General features: G+C 42.7%; 1 protein-coding gene and 1 pseudogene across 1 annotated transcript in view; one reads left to right on the top strand and one right to left on the bottom strand.

The window, feature by feature from the left end:
* Positions 1 to 4,023: 4,023 nt before the first annotated feature.
* LOC133062896 (large ribosomal subunit protein mL37-like) lies at positions 4,024 to 20,307 on the bottom strand (annotated as a pseudogene).
* Positions 19,717 to 22,081, top strand: part of KCTD16 (potassium channel tetramerization domain containing 16) — a 300,453-nt gene continuing 298,088 nt past the window's right edge. Inside the window, exons 1-2 of the mRNA XM_061149436.1 lie at positions 19,717 to 19,855; positions 20,220 to 21,374. Coding sequence (XP_061005419.1) covers positions 20,543 to 21,374 — 832 coding nt within the window. The 5' untranslated portion in view covers positions 19,717 to 19,855; positions 20,220 to 20,542. The remainder of the gene's footprint in view (positions 19,856 to 20,219; positions 21,375 to 22,081) is intronic.

Here is a 22,081-nt window from a genome sequence, read left to right on the forward strand (position 1 = left end):
TTCACCTAGACTTTTTGGAGTTTTCAATGATGCCATACACTGTTTTATACTTTATTTGAGTAACAGTTCTATAAGTATTTAATGCATAATTCTTACTTGGGGAAGGCACACTGTTCGGAAATTTGCATGAACTCTCTGGAATCTTTAGAAAACGCACAACAGGTATATGGGGTTTTACACACAATTTCATGGGATTTTGTGAAATCTCCACATGGACTTGGGCTTCCCTGGTGGCTCAGATGATAAAGAATCCACCTGCAATGCAGGAGACCTGGGTTGGATCCCAGCGTTGGGACTATCCCCTGGAGAAAGAAATGGCAACCCACTTGAGTGTTCTTGCCTGGGAAACCCCATGGGCAGAGAGAATCCCATGGAAGAACTTGATATTTGAAAGCAAATTGGGCTAGGTAATGAGGACTTCGTGGCATAGTTTTCCTGTCTGAGTGACGATGTTGTCAGCCACCTGCACAATGCCCAGAATGATTTTGGGGGTTTTCTTATGGATTGCCAGCATTCCCTCCCCTTTTTCTTCCATTATAACATGACATTGTTTATTACTCACTTGCTTATCACGTTCCTTACTCTTTTTTGAGAGTAAATAGATTGCTACCTTGTTTTTCTTCCTTCTCCAGAGTGGTTCTAAAGACTACATGGCCCCAAGTCAGAGCTACTTATTGCATGCAGGATGAGGCTGACAAACCACAACCTGTGAAGACAGAGAGGGGAAATCCACCGGAAAGTGGCTTTGGAAGCAACTTCAGGTTCGTTGTGGGTAACCAGCCCACAGAGTGCAATGAATTACATAAACACAAATGAATATGTCTGTATTTTGTGACCCCCTCCCACTCACCCAAAGTCAGGCACTTAGTCACTTTTTCCTCCCTGTCTCCTTTTCTCTGTTATACCTCGATTATAGCTGCTATCACTGCACTGGAATTATTTGTTTATGAGTCTGTCTCTTTTACTAGACCATGAGCAATTCCAAGACAGAGTCCCTGGCTTATTTATCTCTGTACCCCAATCCAGTGTCTGGGTTAAGAGTGCAGGCTTTGGAGTCAGACTGTCTGCATTCAAATCCATGCTCTGTACATGGGAGGAGGATCATTAGGGCAAGCTACTTAACTTGTCTGAGCCTTGGTTCTCTTCCTTTCCTCCTTCCTTTCTCCCTCCTTCCCTCTCTCTTCTAACTTTTCTTCCTTTTATCTCTCAATTTCCTTTGCACCTAAAAGTATCATATTAATAAGTTGTATCAGTTTATTGTGAAGAGTAAATGAAATACTGTTTATCACAGTGACAGTCACTATAGACAATAATAATGGTATCTCAGTTCCATGTCTGACTCTGTGACCCCATGGACTGTAGCACACCAGGCTTCCTTGTCCATCACCAACTCCCGGAGCTTGCTCAAACTCAAGTCCATTGAGTCGGTGATGCCATCCAACCATTTCATCCTCTCTTGTCCCTCCTCCTTCTGCCTTATATCTTTCCCAGCATCAGGGTCTTTTCCAATGAGTCAGTTCTTTGGATCAGGTAGCCAAAGTATTGGAGCTTCAGCTTCAGCATCAGTCCTTCTGATGAATATTCAGGACTGATTTCCTTTAGGATTGACTAGTTTGATCTCTTTGCTGTCCAAGGGACTCTCAAGAGTCTTCTCAACACCCAAGTTCAAAAGCATCAATTTTTCGGCATTCAGCTTTCATTATGGTCCAACTGTCACATCCATACATGACTACTGAAAAAACCATAGCTTTGACTAGGGACCTTTGTTGGCAAAGTAATGTTTCCGCTTTTCAATATGCTATCTAGGTTTGTCACAGCTTTTCTTCCAAGGAGCAGTATCTATTATTATATCTATTATTATATAAATTATTATTACTATTGATTCAATAATCAACTGATTATTGAATTAATAATCATTTCCTTGCAAAGAGCTATCTCTCAACTTGTCTGTTAAATTGTCTCAAGGGTTGGAATGCTTTCTTTTCTGGTTTTCTATGTGTACCAGGCATTCAGTGAAAGCTTTTGACTAAACCTCTTGATATGTAGCTGCACACACCTATTTTCCTAGCAGTACAAAAAAATCTTTTGAGCCCATAGATGCTAACAAGTTAAATGTAGAGGGTTTTTCTCCTGAGGCCAATGCAGAAATGCAGATGAAGTTCTTTCAGCATCCATCCTGCAAAAGACAAAATCATTTATAACCATTGTGAACATGAAGCTGGGCTTGTATTTCTTGATATCACAGATAAAAGTGGTCTTTTTCTGCTAAGAAAGCTTGGCAGGAGGTAATAGAGTGGTAGATCAAAGTGGCGGCCTCATTGCTGACTTGGTTTGAGAGTTTGAGACTTAGCAAGTAGAAAGAAACAAGCAATTGAAACTGTGACTCTTTGAGATTCTGGATATGAACAGGGTGACTCAGAGAAACTTGCATTTTCTCTTCAAAGCCTGGCGTTGATGCAGGAGTCTGTGGTAACACTGCCCTCTTCTGTTTTTCTGTATTGTTAATATTAATAACATACGTGCATGTGTGCTAAGTAGCTTCAGTCGTATCCCACTCCCTCTGACCCTATGGACTGTATGTAGCCCACCAGGCTCCTCTGTCCATGGGGATCCTCCAGGCAAGAATACTGGAATGGGTTGCCATGTCCTCTTCCAGGGAATATTAATACCAGGATTTCTCAAATCTGGTTTGAAGATCCTGACATGAATTTTCATTTTCCAAGAAATGCTTACTTATGGCAGAGAGGAAAAGGAATCATATGTTTAATGTAAAGCATGATGACCTGACCATTAAAAAACAGGTTTTGTTATGAAGTGTTCCTTCAATTCCATTGTAGTTGGGTATTATATTTCAGGGGAATGGATGAAGTCAAAGGATCATAACCAAATCAATCAATTCATTTATTGATTTGTGATCTGAGGAGCGACTACATTTCTCCTAGTTCTTAAAACTTCCCTATTCTTCCCTTAGAAGTTAAAACATAAGCACTGCTCGAAGCCCTGTGACTCTTGCATTTACCGCATATCCTCTCAGAGTAAGAGCAGTTAAAGAGTTGTGAATGCCGGCTCTTCACACAACAGCCAGCACCACTTTCTGTGAATAGTATTGTGTGAACTGTTTTTTAACTGTTTTATCCTTTCCTTCTAAGTCCCTCTGTGTATCTCTCTAAAATAGTTAAAGCATTAAGTCTTTGAATCTATACCAAGGAATTTGGACTTTATTTTATGAACAGCAGGGAACCAATTGACATATTCAGGCAAAGGATGACATCTTTAGAAGGATGACACTGTCAGCTTTGTGTTGAATGAATTGAAACGAAAAACCTTGGAAGGAGGGAGAACATTAGCAGATCTGTGTAATAGTAGCATCTCTAGTACCTCCATGATGTGTCCAAAATCCTCACGTTTTTCCTCATTTTTCCTTCCTTAACCCTAGTCAAGTCACTCAACTATGGCCTGGATCCCTGCAACACTCTTTACTCTGCCTTATAGTCAATCTTGCTTCCCTACAATTCATTATCCTCAGAGCAGTCAACGTCAACTTTAAAAAACAAGTAGACTAGAACTTGGAGCTTCCCAGGTGGCACAGTGGTAAAGAATCTGCCTGCCAATGCAGGAGGCACAAGAAAGCGTGGGTCCGATTCCTGGGTCAGGAAGATCCCCTGTGGAGGGAAATGGAAACCCACTCCAGGATTCTTCTTTTGAAACTCAGAGAGATGAAGGTTCTTATGTAAAGTCACAAGATGGGTCACAGATAAAGTTGGGACAGGTGAGGCTCCAGGGCTGGCCCTTGCACAGAGGCAGGCTCAGGGCAAGGGCTTGTGTGCAACTGTGGGTGTCCCACCTGATAGCACCCTCACAACAAACACAGGCTCCAGTCTACCCGAAGGGCTCTTTATTGCGGGTGAGGCCCCCAGCGAAAGGAGTGCTGCAGCTCCGGACAAGCCCCAGGCACGGCCCGGACTCCAGGATCTTCAGGAAGAGAGCAGTCTGGGGGCTCCAGGCCTCAGGACAGTCCTTGGGTCACACAGCACCATGAAAATTCAGAGCTAAAAACTTTCTGAATGTCTCTGGCTGGGAACAAGTTGGTCCAACAGGGTCCACAACCACTTTCACTGGAACACAACAAAAGTGCCAATGCAGGAGCTGATTGGAGTCCACCTAGGTTAGATTCTTGAGGTACTCCTTGAAGGCCAGATCTGTGGTGTTCAGCTGTAGCACCAGGAAAACACGCCCATGGGTGCCCACGCTCTGCATGACTACTGGCTACTCCAAAACCTTAGGGTCATTCCCGTACAGGAACCTAGCCTGAGCCAGCACATTGCCAAAGGCAGACAGGATCATCTTGGCCCACAACTGATCTGGCTGAAAGCAGTGTGGTTCTGAGTTGGCAGGATCCAGCAAATACTGGGTGTAGGGATAGGGGTAAAGATAGCCCTCCAGAAATCCTGTGTCATCATTCACATCATAAACATTGCACTCCTAAAGACTGATGGTGGGAGATATGGGATAGAAAGTCTCAAGAACATGATTCTCAGTAGCTTCCACCTCCTCTCGGGGGGCAATGGGAGGCAGAGGATCCTTGGCATTCGCTTGGGCTCCACTGGAACTACGGACCTGAATCAGGGTAGACTCTTATTTCCAGGTGGTGGATCACATGTTGTTTTGGGCATAGATCTGCCTGGTCAGAGAAGGATGCTTGAGCATCTGGGATTTACACAGCCACATCAGGCTGTCCACATTGACTGAGCAGTAGGTCTCTCTCTTAGGGATGTCTTCAGTAGAGTGCCAGAGATGAACGTGAGAGATTGCATTCAGAACAGGTTCATCTTGATCTTATGTGTGGTCTCTTGGCTCGCCAGTAAGGCTAGGCACTTTCTCAGGAAGGCCTTCTATTAACTTGGTTTTGTTAAGCCAGAGAGCCTGCTTTACACCCTCGAGGAGGCGGCAACACTGGTGGAAGATGGAGCAGACCTGGTCTGTACAGCAGGTGCTCACGCAGCAGGGCCAAGAGGCGCATCCAGTCAGGGTCCCAGGATGGGAAGACTGGCCATGCCAGCCTGGGCATAGAGCGCATCTTCCCCGTGAAGGTGATGGACTCTAGTCCAGGAATCTTGTATACCCTGTCCGGGGAGGAGTCTCTGACTTCTGCATGCCCCACTCATATGCCCTGCATCTCAGGGCCCTGCAGCACAGAAGGCCAAGCCACCTGGGGTGAACCTTTGTGGGCCTCCACAGCAACGCCTTGCAGATCTGATCTCAAGACCTCCACCTAGATGCTGCCATCTTCCCTTGCGCAAGGCCCACTCCAGTATTCTTGCCTGGGAAATCCCATGGACAGAGGAGCCTGGCGGGCTGCAGTCCAGGAGTTTGCAAAGAGTCTGACATGACTAAGCGTGCAAGCATACACACACACACACACACACACACATAGACTAGACCATGCCTCTTCTAACTTTAAACCCATCAGTGACTTCCTATAATACTTATTATGAAATCGACACTCTTACCCTGGTCCATGATCCTCGGCATGGCTTGACCTGCCCCTGTGTGCTTCTCAGAACTACACTCTCACTTCTGCTCCAACTTGCTGGCTTTCTTGGGTTTTTGAACATGTCAAGCATAGTCTGACTTCAGACATCCGAGCCTTTGTTCTTATCATTCCATCCATCTAGAATATGCTAGTCCCAGAATTTCACACGATTGGCATCTTGCTCACATATCACTTACTCAGAGTCCCAACCTCTGCTCTTTGTCTCCCCATCCTCTGCCCAAGACATTTTTTGATATTACCAAGTTCTAATTTATTCATAACATGTCACCATTTGAAATGATTTTGCTTATTTAATTACCAGTTTAAAATCTGCATTGCTTGCCTAGAATGAAAGTTCCATGAGGAAAAGAACCATGTTTACCTGTTCATCTCTAGGTCTTCAACACACAGAGCTTACAACAGAATGCTGCACCTAGTCAATGGTAGATCTCAGTAATTATTTGTTGAACAAACTGATTTGGGTAAAAGGTAAAGAAAAGGGTAGGGCAAATGGAGATGAAAAAGAAGAGATACCTGGAAGATTTATTGTAAAGTGGATAGACAAGATAACTGGGTTTGGAGAAAGGCCACCGATACCATTAACTCAGAGAATATGATAGAATATAATGAATGGGAGTAGCAAACAGATATCTGGCTTTAGACTTGAATGTGATGTTCTGGCAGATCTATGTTAAGATGCCCAGCAGGTATATATAATTTGGTAACCAAACTTGAAGTCATTTGCATAGTGGTGACAGCCCACTCAGACTGAGTTAGGTCAACAGGGGGAGGGTATGGGGGGAAAACAGAACTTAAAAGATGTGCAGATTTTTGTCCAAACATCCTGTGTGCAGGAAACCATGCTGGGACAAGTGACATGTGATAAATGAGGAGCAAGGGCTAGAGCTTCATGAGGCCAGGGATGGTGACACTTACAATTCAGCAAGTGAAGAGTGTGTCATTCAGACAAATATCATCATTATCTGCCGTGTGGTGCCCTTTGACCTACCCAAACAGCCGTCAGCAGGAGACTCAACACTGTCAAAGGGGATCTGTGTGACTGCCTTGATTTCTGCCCTCCCAGTCTTTAAGGGGACACAGAACGAGGACTGGCCAACATTAACGATATTAACAATGTGTCTCTACTCTAGGGAGATGGTAGTCTAAAACCATTATGGGAAAAATACATAAAAAACTGCAAAGCTACATTTGTTGAGTACTAACTGTGAGCTGGTGATGCGCTAAATACTTGATATGTATTCTCTTATTTGATCCTATAAGGAACTACAATTATTACCTGTTTTATAGATGTGAGCATTGTGACTAGAAGAGTAATTCAGCTTTCTCAACTGGTGAATGATGGAGCTGGGATTTGGTCCCAGAGCTGCCTGATCCTAAAGCTGCCACTTTCAACCATGGTGCATGAACACTTCCCAGCATAGGAAGTAGTGATTTTTAGCTTAAGTTGTAGATTGCTTTGTAGGTTTCTTTCCCTTTCCATCCCCAAATTGTGACTGTTAGGTTAATAAACCAGGTAAATTTTATTTGCAATAATGCAGGGTGACCAAAATTACTCATAAGATTGTCCTTTTGTATGAACAAAAGTTCCTCATGTTCTTTTATTCGGTCTCCTCTGTGTCATACAATTGCCTCGAAGAACTGCTATTGCTTGTTGTTGTTCTTCAGTTGTCAAGTCATATCTGACTCTTCACGACCCCATGGACTGCAGTATGCCAGGTTACCCTGTCCCTCACCATCTCCTGGAGTTTGCCCAAATTCTTGTCCATTGAATCCGTGATGCCAGCCAACCATCTTATCCTCTGTAAGTTATTGCTTACAGAAAGTGAATCTTCCCAAACCCTCAGGATATCCTTAATTACAGGGTTCTTGGAGTATCTGAAATAGAAATAGTGTTTTACATCACCCTCTGCCTCCACTCCCCAACCTGAAATTATTGTGGGAATCTGTTCCTGGAAATAATCACATTATGGGTACTCTATGAGATTATTGAACATCCTTGGGGATGTGCTACTGATATACTTTGGCAATTGCTCTTCTTTCTCCTGAAGTCCACTGAAGTTGTGATATGCCTTTGGCCATAGATTTCCTCTATTTATCCTTCATATTGTTGTTGGACAATCTTTCTCTGCTGCAATGAGGCTTATGCTGCCCTTCAAAATGTCAAAGGATTTCCACCAGACAATTGTCTGTTGATCTGGGTTTCTTAGACTGTCTCCTTAAAGGCACTTGGAGCTGTTGTAGTAAAGCCTCCTTTCTGCCATCCAGTATCTTCCTTGATCTTTGGTAGAATCCTCAGCACCATCGCTTGCATTCCTTTTTCCAGCTGTCTTGAACCCACGTGTTCAGTGGCACACAAGTAATAGCAGAAAGAGGGCCTGGTGGAGTCAATAAACGCCTCAGGAGGACCACTCAAATGGCTCTTAGTCCTCATTGGCTGAGAATCAAATACAAATTAACTGTGGACTAGAGCTATAATGGGCTTACAGAAATATTTCTGAGAGCATCAAGACTAATGAATCAGCCTGGTTTGGGGCAGTTCTAAATGAATTCTAAATGGATGCCTCTGACTTCATGCCCAGTAAATATGTAGTGATGCAAGGAGGCACTTTCTTTAGCCCATCAATAATTTATTAATGGGTACTTTGTGCGAGACAAGATGTTCCTTAGAGTTTCAAAATGACTTCCTTTTGGTTAGCTCTGTGTCTTTCTCATAGAACTTTCTCCACTTCTCTTAAAAGCAGCCATCACTCTCCTTGGCGCATATGTTACCTATCTCCAATTTGGACACAGAGTAAACTGTTGCCCTACTGGATTATCAGCTTGTTGAGGGCAACTCTAGTCTCATTAATCATTGCAGCCTCTACAGTGTCTGACATAGTTCTTTGTACAAATAGACATGTAAATATTTGATTAAATATTTGAGTAAATGAATGATTATAAGAGACATGGAATAGAACTATGATTTCAAAAGCTTTTTTTGTTGAACTCCAACAACCTTAGTTGTCGTTAACTCATTGGGCTTCTGGGAAAGGACTCTCTCTGGACTCTGATTAGCTAGCGGCAAAGCACTGATGTTCTCAAACTGGGCTTCAACTCCTTGGTCACTTTCATTGGACAGTTACTTTCTCTTTCTTTCTTTAGACCTATATGTGCAAATGTCCTTGGGCAAAATGGCAATAAGAGAAATGCATTTTCTTACTGTCTTTGGTGCAAATTAGAATTCCATCTCTGTTCCATCCATAATTCTTTCTCTAATTTTCCATTTAAATTTATAATTTTATTTAATATCCTATCTAGGGATAATCTTAGCCTCTGTGTTCAATAGGATGGTTCTACAACAGAGTAGCAGTATGTAACAACTCTCAAGATCTCATTTACATATATGAAAAATTCAAGGGGTTGGTCAAGAGGCATCAGGTTGAATCCAGTTTGTATCAGATACATAAATCTTTTTCTTTTTTTTTTTTTAATATCATAGACATTATTTTTCCTGATGGAATGGAAACCAGATTTCTCATGAAGATATATGACACTGGTTGCATTTTCAAACAATTGCCTGATGTCCTCTGGCAGTCTTTGGAACCACACATTGCAAACCAGCCTGTCATTTGGAGAGACCCTAGGGTAATTGGGAGATGTGCTTGGGGCTCAGATCATTGTCTATAAAGGTAACATGAGATTTCCTTGGCAGCAGCTAAGCACATCTGCATTAAACAGCATAAGAATGATGTCTCCCAACTCACGTTTGAATTGTGTGCTTTGGCTCCTTAAATCTTGTGCCCCATGTGTGTGTCTGTATAGGTCAATCATTACCAGGCTTTCCAACTCCACACACATTTTTGGAAAAGATGCAGAGTGACTGATGCATAAAATGACTGGATTAGAATTGCCTGGTACCTTGTCAAGATTTTTTTAAAGTGAATCATATATACATTTTTTTACCATCTACATGCCTAAAAAAAAAAAAGCCCCCAAAACTGGGATTTTTAGCTTTATCCCCAAAGCAGTTTCTTATTTCTAAAAACTTTAAAATTCTAGAACATTAACATATAAATCTATATTACTTATCCTTGTGGCTTCATGAGGGGCCAATTCTCTGATATTGTTATGGAAACCTTTTTATTTTACCTCTTTAGAACCCCTTTTCATCATTGGGATCAGTCTTCCATTGGGAATCAACATTTCAGGAGTAAAGACAATTAGATACCACAGGAGATCAGATTCTGCTGTATCCAGATAAAATCTCTGGATACCATTGTCCCAGGTGGTAGTTTGTTCATCTATGCATGTTTTCACTTATTCACTCACTTGCACATTCTAACAAACCTTTGACACCTGCTTACTTACAGAGTGCTTTCCCTGTGCCTGGAACAGAACTAGGATTGGGGATATGGTGGTGATCTCTGCTAGGGATGTGTTGTTGCTCTGAGTGAGCAAATATCAGATAGAGGTTGAGGATATTTAACAAAAAGAACTATGCCTAAATAAGTTTGGTGTAATTAATAGGGGACTTTGGGATCAGACAAGCTTGGTGTGACCTCTTGGTGATTATTTAAACTCTCAGAGTTTCTTTTATTCTCCCCACAAGGCCAACAATTCTGGATTGTTGTAGGAATTAAATGTATGTGAATATGTTTGGGAGTCATCGTCAGTTTTGTTAGTTTGGCTACAGACATCGACATGAATATTTAAGGAAACTGGTGTCAGTGCGATTGTGAAACTAAAAACTTTGTGATCTCTTCCTCTTCCAAGGGTGTTCCTTCTAATGGTTTTTCTTTTTTTCACTCCATTTTGATTGGGCATTGGGTGCCTGAATGACCTCTTTGCAGTGATGAGTTAAGAAAGGCTATTTTTTGCAGTGAGTTGATTTCTCTGGGACTTGACCAAATGCAAAGGTCACTAATAGCATTGTGAATGAAAAATGTTGCCTAGCAAATCAGTAAACAGAGGATGTTACAGCCATCAGGCACTCCAGCCACCCCAGACTGGGAGCCCTCAGGGAACTCAGGATGGAGACAAACAGGCTGGCAAACCCTCAGCCACGGCAGCCACCCCCACACATGCACCCTGAGGGGATTCAGGATGGAGAAAAGTAGGATTCTGGCCCCAGATAGCTGAGGCACATATCAAAGGAGTGATTTCAATGAGCTAAGACCCTTGCATCTTCCCATACATAGAAAAGTGCTAAATTCATGAACTCGAGGTGTTTGGCTTTCTTTAATTATCAGCAATCTTTCCTTGAAATTAAAAAAAAATATATTTATTCACTTGTTTATTTTTGGCTGTGCTGGGTACTTCTGTTGCTGCCCAGGCTTTTTCCTAGTTGCAACGAGCAGGAGCTACTCTTCGTTGCAGTGCTTCGTCTTCTTATTGTGGTGGCTTCTCTTGTTGCAGAGCACAGACTCTAGGTGTGTGGGCTTCAGTAGTTGCAGAGCATGGGCTCAATAGTTGGGTTTCCCAGGCTCTAGAGCACAGGCTTAATAGTTGTGGTGCAGGGGCTTAGTTGCTCCGAGGCATGTAGGCTCTTCCTAGATCAGGGATTGAATCCTTGTCTCTGGCATTGGTAGGGGAACTCTTTACTACTGAGCAGCCAGGGAAGCCCCAACAGTAATCTTATGAAGTTCTGCTACCTGGTCTTTGTAGACTTCCCAGATGGTTCTTGTGGTAAAGAACCTGCCTGCTAATGCAGGAGATATAAGAGACACTAGTTTGATCCTTGAGTTGAGAAGATCCCCTGCAGGAGGGCATGGCAACCCACTCCAGTATTCTTGCCTGGAGAACCCATGGACAGAGGAGCCTGGCGGGCTACAGTCCATAGGGCCACAAAGAGTTGGACACGACTGAAGCGAGTGAGCACTCACATACCTGGTCTTTGTAGCAAAAACTCCTTTATGTCATGGCTCCTCCACTACCTCTTCAGAGCAGTCCCTCAGAGCTATCTGAGAAGCTGCATCCCAGGCTTAAGTTCTCAGTTTCGTCTGCCAAGCAAAACACAAGTCTCAACATTTAAGTTGTGCATTTTTTTTTTTTTAGTTGACAGTATGGATAACTCAATGTTTTGAGAACTAAACTGAAATCAACCACCTTATATTCCCAACTAACACTCATTCTGACATAACCTTGCCAGTTTCTTTTTTGTAGTAATGTATGATTCCATTTATATAAAATGTTCAAAATGGACAAATCATTTAAAAACTTTTTATGGGGTTATAGTGGAGTATAGCTGATTTACAATGTTGTATTAGTTTCTGCTATACCGCAAAGTGAATCAGTTTTACATATACATATATCCTCTCTCTTTTTAGATTCTTTTCCCACATAGGCCATTACAGAGTATTGAGCAGGTGCCATAGAGAAGGTTCTTATTTGTTAACCTATTTTTTATATAGTAGTGTGTATATGTCAACCCCAATCTCCCAATTTATCACCCCCTCCCCCCCACACCTTTCTCCCCTGGTAATCGAAGTTTAACACGCCAATTTTGTGCCATTCTAAGCAAACACTCTCATTCCTGCAATTAAATTTAACAAACATTTATTGAGCACCCTCCAAATGCCATAGCCTGTGCCAGCTACTGAGGGTTACCAAGATGAATGAAAAATAATTCCCTCCTCCATGAATACCTTGCAGATAACTCAAAAGGCAAGGGAAAAAGTGCACTGGCAATGACAGTGGTGTTTCAGAGCATTCCTGAATTTCCCGGCTTTGACTTCTCAAGTCCTTGAGATAAATCTTTCCATTTGTTATTTGGTTTTTGCCCTTCCGTCTTAGTGCTTTCCCCACCTGCAGATGCCATCGGTAGAATTCATTTCAGTCTATAAGTATGACGTGTTTGGATTTAGTTGTGAAAAATGCCTTCTACAAACAATGGCTACACCAAAGTGACTGCTGAATCACTGTAAAATGTTATGAGATGTTCTGAATGAGCTTTCCTCTATTTATCATTCTTTGAAAAGTACAGCTATTTCTAAGGCAGGTGAATCTGTTTTTAAATGAACTAATTATCCATCTCCAAGGATAATTGTGCTTAGAAATCCCAGTATCCCTTGCCTTTATTCTATCCCCCTCCTCCCAGGAAGAAGCAGACTTTTAGAAAAGGGATCAGTCACATCACCAGCGTGAATAAGTAATGTGGTACCCTCCCATCCACTCATTCACACAGACCCATGGGGTATAGGCAGAAAGTGGTGGAAGAGGGACAGAGGAGGTGATGAATCCAAGCATAACTATAACCACATTGCCACTTACCTATTGAATATTTGCTATGTGCCAGGCACTTTCAGAATTTTATCTCTAATCCTCACAACAATCCTGAAAGTGGATTTTTCTCTCTCTAATACATATATGAAGTGAATATCCTCAGAGAAGTAAAGTGATTGTCTCATGAGCATGCAGCTGCTAGGCACCTCTTTCACACCTTGCTCTGCCTGATTCTAAAACCTGTTCCTTTTTATTACAACTAGGCTTTTCAAACTCTTTCCCCACAAGTTGCTTCAGGGAGTTCAATAAATTCCATGTATGCATATAGAAAACTATTTAGAAAAACATTAAAATGCACTCTAGAGACCACTGACATGTTATTGAAATCTCTGACTGATTGCTTTTTAAATAATAAGTGTTTTTGAACTTAACACCTAAGTGTTTTTGGATTTGACATTGCTTGTATCTGTTGCATATTTTGGAAAGGCAACGGAGACATTGTTTGAAAAATGGGTTTCCTAGGTGGAAGATAAAAGGTTGACAATTACTGGCTTACAAATTACACTATTCCTTTGCCAAGAGAGCTGTTGCATAATGCATAGCAAACATAGTAAGGATGGTGCCAATATGCAGAATCCAGCATACGCAACGAGCATCACACTGTGAATGATACAGCATAGTTGAGCAGGTTGCTTGCAGTAGGATTGTGGGGTAGGCAAGGGTGGACCTCTTTTGTTTTTTATGGCTATGCCTAAAATATTGCCTGTGTATTTGCTGGAACCAGTTGTTTCAAAGTCGGGCAGTTATATTCTTTTTTTCCCCCTTATTCTCCAATCTGTTTTAAGGAAGAGTGTATTTTTGTTGGTTAGGTTTCAGGCTGATGAGATCACAGTTTCAAAACACATATGTGGACTTGGCTTCACTCAACATCATGATCAAATTATGCACTCCTAACTTGGACCATTTGTTACAGAAAATTGTCATTATTTTGAAGAAAACCTGAAAAGGTGTTACCTTCGTATGTGAAGAGCAGCCGATACTTGCTTTTCAGATCAGCATAACATTAAAAAAATAAAAACACCTCAGATCTCAAAATGAGTTCACATAGAACTTTATTCTGCAGACTTCCTTTCAGAGACTGTATGCTGGTACGAACAACTTTAGCTATTATTTGTATTTTGGGAGTCAATTTCAACAGTATTTTCAGGAAGAAATTGAGAGAAGTGACTAAGCTGAACATTTCCTATTACCTCAAACTTTTAGGTGGAGCTGAGGCTGCAAAGTGGAGAAGAAAATGGCAACCCACTCCAGTGTTCTTGCCTGAAGAATCCCAGGGACGGCGGAGCCTGGTGGGCTGCCGTCTACGGGGTCGCACAGAGTCGGACACGACTGAAGTGACTTAGCAGCAGCAGCAGCAGAGGCTGCAAAGAATGACCTCAAAGGGTCTCCCATTCCAACTTTAAAATTATACAAGTCGAATCCCAGTTCTTTCTTGTGGAGGCTTTATTTTAACAAGACAGACTGCTGTCTGCTGCCTTCTTCCTCTGTTGCATCCTAGTATGCTTCTGAAGATTGGGCGGCAATATTTTATCTTTCTTTTGCCATCAGTCACGGTATCTCTATAAGGGGAGACAGCTTCATTTTATAGATATGGAAGCAGAGGCCACCTGAGGTTAAATGATTTGTCCAAACCATATGTGAACTATGTAGGATCCAAAGCTGAATACAGTACCAGACATTTTGCTGCAAATAAGTAGTAGTGTTCAAGAATCTAGAACCTTAATCTTTAACTTCTATTGTTATGATTTTGAGTATGAGTGTGTGTTTGTATGTGAATGTTTGATTTCAGAGATTGTATTGAATTCATCTCTGTATCTTAAATACCTAACAGCTGTGATGGATACGACATAGTACTTAGTAAATCCGTGTGGAATGGATGAAAGGGTACCAGGAATGCAACCTTGTCTGGAAGAAGATAGTGGCATTTCTATTTTTAACCACTGTGGTATCAATTATTCTCAGTTCCCTATTCTGCCACCCATCTCCCCCACCAAAGCCTGATCCCCCATTACCGAGAAACACATTTATACCAAGTAATAATCTTTACCTAAAACTACATAGTGGGAAGAGCAACAAATTTGCAAACAGAGCTGAATTTCGATCTTTGGGCATCTTTGGTAACTTCTTTATGCCTCAACTTGAGCCGAACAACAACAAATATGGCTGCTTCTACCTCTTTAATGGATACTACTGACATTCATTAAGCACTCGCCTGAGCTGGGGAATGTGCTAGGGGTCCAACGTGCATATCACCGCATTTTATCTGCACAGCACACCTGAGAGGCAGTCTTCTTATTATCTCCATCTTACCCTGGCTCAGACACATTCAGTCTTCTGTCCGATGTTACACCACCAGTCGGGGTGAGCTGAGAGAGAGGTAATGGCTCTGACAGGCCCTCCATCAACAGTAGCTATTAAGACGATGCTGATAATTCAGGAGTCCTTGGGGCATGTAACACAATGAATGCACAGCATCTTAGCATGAGTAAGTTGATGAGATCAACTCCCTCCCTGATAACACAGACAGCATAAAAGCTATCTCCCTTTAAGGGACAGGAAACTTAAGGATGTGTTAGGGGGTGAGGATGTGGGAGGTGATCACATTATTCCAAAATTAAAATTGTCCTTCTGAGAACACACTCTTCAACATTCAGCTCTGGGGGTGTGTGAAAGTGGGGAACAGGAAATAGAAGCTAAGACATGTTCCATCAATTCCACAAGTTACCCATGGTGTGTCTTCATGAGCTGTGGGCCTGAATATTACAAGGAACGGAATGCAACATTCTTCCTCGCTCTTCCCTTAAGAGAAATCTGTTGCTGGATGTTCAGCCTTTGCGCAGAGTGTGGCATCCCACGGTGCTTCAGTGGAGAGCTGCCAGAAGAGAAATAATAACACTAGCAGTGTTATCTGCTGACACGAAGGACAGGAATACACTTACAGCCTAGACTTGGCTTCTTGCCTCTTGTTCAGGCACCAAACAGCTGGGATTACTGACAACCTCCCTGAGACACCCTGGGACACACTGGCTTACTTTAGCACTATTTAAATCTCTCTTGATAGTGTATTGCTTTGTTTCCTCCAAGCCAATTATTGCTTTAATCTCACTTCTTATCCTTTGCCTCCCTGAGACTAAAGGAACAAGAAAGAGTACAGATCAGAGGCTATTAACCTGGGTTCTACAAACCCCAATGTGAACAGACTTAGGGCCAACCTCGAGCCAAACCCCTGACCTCTCAAAGGGTAAGAGGTCCAGACCCTCTCAGTTTCTTGAGGATCCAGGTAGATTAAAAAGCAAATATACCTCAAGAGGGCTGTAAAAACAATTGTTTATTTTTAACTCTTTATTATACTGAATAAATTCTTTTAAGCACAAAACAATATTCAGCAATATATGTCTGGGGTACTTAAAAGTGTTTATTAAAAAATATGAATTCAGACTGCATTCAGGTGGTGTGGTCACAAGGTTAAGGTTGTGTGGTGAATGTTTTATGTTTTCTTTTTTTTTCAGTCCTCAGAATGTGTCTCTGTGAGTGTGAGTGTAACCTCCCTTTGCAAAGAAGGCTCAGGGACTTCCCTGGCCATCCAGCGGTTACGGCTTTGCCTGGGGGCGCTGGGGGCGCTGGGGGCGCTGGGGGCGCTGGGGGTGCAGCTGGGGGTGCAGCTTGGATCCCTGATCAGGGAGCTAAGATTTCCCATGCCTCCTGGCCGAAAACCCAAAACATAAGACAGAAACAATATCACAACAATTTTAGTAAAGACTTTTAAATTGTCCACATTGAAAAAAATAAGAAAAAACTTCAAAGAAAGAAGGTTCATAGTCCAAATGTGAGTATTGCTGGGAATGTGAGTCCCTGGCCACGTGATCTCCCTGGTGCCTCTTTATTCTGCCCTTCCTCAGGGGCTCTGTCCCTGACATTGAACGTGAACTTTTATGTTCATGTATTCATTTCCTAGATTTTCTCCAAGCAGTCCATTCTCCCCCAAATGAAGAACTTCTTGTCTCAGAAATAGCCTAACCTATGGAGCCCAGGTCAATGAAAAGAGCTTCTCATTTCTGAGATACAGAATACTCTTCTTTTAAATTGTGAAAATATTTTAGCCTTGCAATTTAATTTCATATTAAAAGCTCTTTTACATGACTTGCTGCTTTTTCAAATGTGTAATAATCTTAAAATTCTTCTTGTTTTCTTTACTTGCCACCTCTCCATCCCTATTCCAGAATCCACAAGGTTAAAACTAGGGTACTGACTGTACTGGATAGGCAGGGGTCTAACCTCACCTTGCTGTGTGACCCTGTGGAGGTGCTTTCCCTCTCTGGTACTCAGTTTCCATGTCTTCAAGATGAGATGGTGATTCCATTTCACAAGCTCCTTTTAGTTTTAAAAACTATGATTTCTCTTCCTCCCCTTCTTCATTTCTTGCCAAACTATTTCCCAAATACTTTAATATCCAATCTCCAAAGCCACTGTCATAGTGTGTTGGCCTACTTGGTTAGACATAAAATAATTTGCTCTTTACTACAACCAAAGACAGTACTTACTAGTTATAGATTCAGACTTACTTTTCCCCTTAACCCGATAGCAACTAGATGTTTACTTTGTCATCTTGGTGAACAGAACATTTCTGATAATACTCAAGAACTTTAAAACCAAGAGGAAAAAAAATCTGACCTTTGGCCCAAATGGTGCAGTGGTAGAGTCCGCCTGCCAATGCAGGAGACACAAGAGACGCGGTTCGATCCCTGGGTCCGGAAGATTCCCTGGCGTAGTAGAAAATGGCAACCCATTCTAGTATTTTTGCCTGGAAAATTCCATGGACAGAGGAGCCTGGCGGTCTACAGTCCATGGGTTCCCAGAGAATCGGACACGACTGAGCACGCACACGCGCCCGCGCGCGCACACACACACACACTCACACACGTTGCCGGATATAGTCCTGCACTGATAGTTTGAGGACGCTAGATGGCGATATGAGTGCATCAAATAACAAGCACATCCTTGATTGGTCCAGCATGAAAATCCCAATGATTGAGGCCAGAGTAGGTTAATACATTAGTTAAAGAAACAAAGTTAAATATAATCAGGTGTTGGAGTGTTAGCTAATACTCTGAATGTGTTCAGTAACCTGATTCTTAGTGAAAGAAAAGAGTGTTAAATTAGAAATTATTTTATGCTATTGCTGAGTCTATCTTCACGCTAATTCTTGGGGCAAGAGCTGGCAATAAACCCATGTATCCCATAAAATGTGTCTAATTCACACTTTTCGCTCCACTTTTTGGTTTTCATCTTTTAAAAATAGCAGTTGTTTGGAATGGAGTGTGCCCCGCATATATTATTCATAGGTGAAGTACTACATTCTCATTAGGAATGTGAGTCCTAAGACATTGGTGTTTGAAAGGGGAAATGGCTGACTTACTGTAAGCTGTTGGCTGGGCCATTATTGACTGGCAGGATCAACTGGAAGCACTTTGTTAGTGGATTAGGTTGCCCTGGAAATGCCTTCCTGAAACTCTAATGATGCACTTAAGGGAACCCTCTGGGACAAGAGTAAAATGTCTCTTTGCAGGCGTGTCTTCCACCAGAGTCCTCTTGGGATGAGACGGGAGGGGGCGGGGGCACATTCAGAGAGAAGCTCCGTAAGGAAACAGACCCAGAAAAAAGTTGCAGATAAAGATGTCTTACATGGAAGCCAAGCTAATGACTTAACTGGTAGAAGCCCTGTTTTTCTCTGAGGGTACCAGTGCTTCCTATAGTCTTGTGAAGGAGCATCAGTCATTCCAGAGAGACTGAAGGTATGGATGTATGTATTCATTATTTATTTATTTGCTGGGGTGAGGGTGGCAGAGGAATGGAGAAAAGGAAAACAAAACAAAAACAAAAACAGGAGAGGGCATCTGAGAGAACATGGCTTAGTCCTCTTCGGGGGGGGGGAGGGGCACTTTGTAGCTTGAACATTGAGGGTCATTGGGTATGCTTTTTCTTCTTTTAAACAAGCTTTAGAGGGGGCAATTTGCCCTTTAACAGAAATTTAGTGCACATGCAAAGGAATTGTTTGTTGATTTTTTAAAATGAAAAACCGCCGTGTTCAACTGGGTTGAGAGGTTGTTTCTGGGGCTTGGTGGTGGCTGTGGCGGTCTAGAGACAGCACGAAAGGGCAAAGCAAAGGCCCTTGGAAACTCCAGACTCCCGGACAGGACCGGGAGGGAAGCGGCTGCGCCGCGCTGCGTCCCCGCCCCGAGCCCGGAGCGCCGGGGGGACTCGCGTGCGCACGGCCGGAGCGCGGCGTCCCCGTGCAGTCCCGGCGACCTGTCACCGAGGCGGACGTGACTCGGAGCTGCCTCCGCTCTCTCCAAGCCATATTCCTTTAAGATGATGTAATAGTCATTTCCCTGGATGGTTTCTTGCCTGCACTGCTGAAACAACAGCATCCGAACTGCACTGGGAACTGTGGAACCACCCAGCTCCTCCGCCGGAGAAGCCCGAGCCGGAGCCCCGCGCCGGCATCTCTGCGCCGCGGCGGCCGCCCGCTCCCACCAGGCTGGGAATATGGGAGCCCGCTTGCCCTTGCCGGCAGGTGGGGTGGCTACCTGGGACCCCAGCAGGGCGCATCTGTCTTGCTTCTGGGCTTTCTGAAAAGCTTCTAAGTCCCGGTACCTCTTGCAACTCTCTTCTGTTTTAAGGATTCTTTCCAAAGGTTTGATTTTTTTTTTTCTTCCTGGAGAAGCTTTGACTATTTTTCTCTGCTTTGCTTCTTCAATCCAACCACCTCTAGTCACGGTTTAACTTTTTTGTGACTTGTTTTAACTTGAGATTGGGAGTGAATATATACATACATATACACAAATATACATTTATATAAATATTTATATATATATATAATTATTATTTTCTAAGAGCACATCTCTCTGGCACTTTTCATTGATACCTCTGTATTTTACCTGTTTGGGATTTTGACAAGCTCCAGACTCTGTGTGTGGCTGGGGATTGACTGCTTTGCAAATGGGTATTTCTTCACAAGAACTGTTTCCAGCACTCACTGAGGTAAGTTCCAGGGCTTATTGCTTTTCCTCTCCAGCTGGGGAAAGAAAATAAATCTCCTTTTAGAAGTTGAAAATTGCATATTCATTTTTAATGCAGAAATCAAATAGAAATGTTTTTAATACTAAATGCTGGAGACAGAGGTTTATAGATATATATGTAGACACGAAATACCTTGAGAGAAGCTACGATTTAGTTGAAGAATGGCTGAAATCAGTAATTCCAGGGCTGCTTATGTAAAATAATCTCTCCCTCCCTCCCTTTCGGTTTCCCTCCCTCCTTCTACCTCCCTCTCCTCTCTCCAGCAGTCTCTTTTTTTCTGACTCATGCTGTGTTTGAGGAAATAATTTTCTTTCTTTTCCTGCAGACAGACCTCTCAGTAACTGGGGACCTGGCCGGCCTTGCCTACTGAGCTTGGGGGAAAACTGGATGCAGATGAGTTGATTATATTCCATGAATTCATAGCTCACCACCTGCCAGGGTTTAAACTACTTCTGTAGCATCACTTCACCTGTGGACTCTTTGAAATTTTGCTTTGTTGGGGGAAAAAAAAACTGGGGTAAGAGGAGGTTGTTTTTAACAAGTTAGCATCCTCTCCTTCCCTTATAAGTTGCTGCAAAGGATCAGGCTGTGACTCCATTGGATCGCTCCTTCACATCAAAATAGGAGAAGAAAAAGAAGAAAGGTACCATGGCTCTGAGTGGCAACTGTAGTCGTTATTATGCTCGAGAACAAGGGGCTGCAGTTCCCAACTCCTTCCCCGAGGTCGTGGAGCTGAATGTTGGGGGTCAAGTTTATTTTACTCGCCATTCCACATTAATAAGCATCCCTCATTCCCTCCTGTGGAAAATGTTTTCCCCAAAGAGAGACACAGCTAACGACCTAGCCAAGGACTCCAAGGGAAGGTTTTTCATTGACAGAGATGGATTCTTGTTCCGTTATATTCTGGACTATCTCAGGGACAGGCAGGTGGTCCTGCCTGATCACTTTCCAGAAAGGGGAAGACTAAAAAGAGAAGCTGAGTACTTCCAGCTCCCAGACTTGGTCAAACTCCTGACCCCTGATGAAATCAAGCAAAGCCCAGATGAATTCTGCCACAGTGACTTTGAAGACGTCTCCCAAGGAAGTGACACGAGAATCTGCCCCCCTTCCTCACTGCTCCCTTCTGACCGCAAGTGGGGTTTTATTACTGTGGGTTACAGGGGGTCCTGCACCATGGGCAGAGAGGGGCAGGCAGATGCCAAGTTTCGGAGAGTTCCCCGGATTTTGGTTTGTGGAAGGATTTCCTTGGCGAAGGAGGTCTTTGGAGAAACTTTGAATGAGAGCAGAGACCCTGACCGAGCCCCAGAAAGATACACGTCCAGATTTTATCTCAAATTCAGGCATCTGGAAAGGGCTTTTGATATGTTGTCAGAATGTGGATTCCACATGGTGGCCTGTAACTCCTCAGTGACAGCATCTTTTGTCAACCAATATACAGATGACAAGATCTGGTCAAGTTACACTGAGTACGTCTTCTACCGTAAGTACAGAGCGTTCTTGCTGTTTTTCATGTGTATGGATTTGTTTAACAGATATATATATATATATATATATATATATATATGTATATATGGTCTGCATGTTCAGTCTATGTCTAAGGAATGCTGTTTTGGGATTTTCATTTTTTTTTTTTTTAACTCTTGAGGTATAGCTAGGGGATTAGAGGTTATAATCTGCTTTCATGTTTTACCTAAGGTAACTTTTGTTTTCCCAGTCAACTCACAGAATATTTAAAGGCGTCAGAAATCACAGGATACAAATGATATTGGTATAGGTAATATGTGGAATGAAAATAGACATGTGTGTCTGTCTGTCAGATATTGAACTGTGAAGATAAAGCAATGATGAGAACTTGGCTGTTGAGTCACAGGAGCTTGGTAGACGCAGAGTGGCTGAAGTGCTGCTGACTTGTCTTATCTGAACTTTGGGTCTATTAATCTGGTTTCTGAAGACTGGCTTTCATTGGGGACGTTGAAAGCAAAATGGATGTTGCACTGAATGACGTGATCTTGGCTAGATGGCAGTACAGACTGATGAAAGACCCCTTCCCACCCCCATCCCCCCCACTAGCCTGACCCCAAGTCTGAAATTTGCCTGCCTAGGCTTTCATGAATTTGTGATTTGATTCCTTAGCAATTTGTACTGAGATTTGAGTTGCACTGCAGACTTAATTAAGCTGAGCTGCAT

Source organism: Dama dama, chromosome 9, assembly GCF_033118175.1.
Source record: "Dama dama isolate Ldn47 chromosome 9, ASM3311817v1, whole genome shotgun sequence".
Taxonomy (NCBI): domain Eukaryota; kingdom Metazoa; phylum Chordata; class Mammalia; order Artiodactyla; family Cervidae; genus Dama; species Dama dama.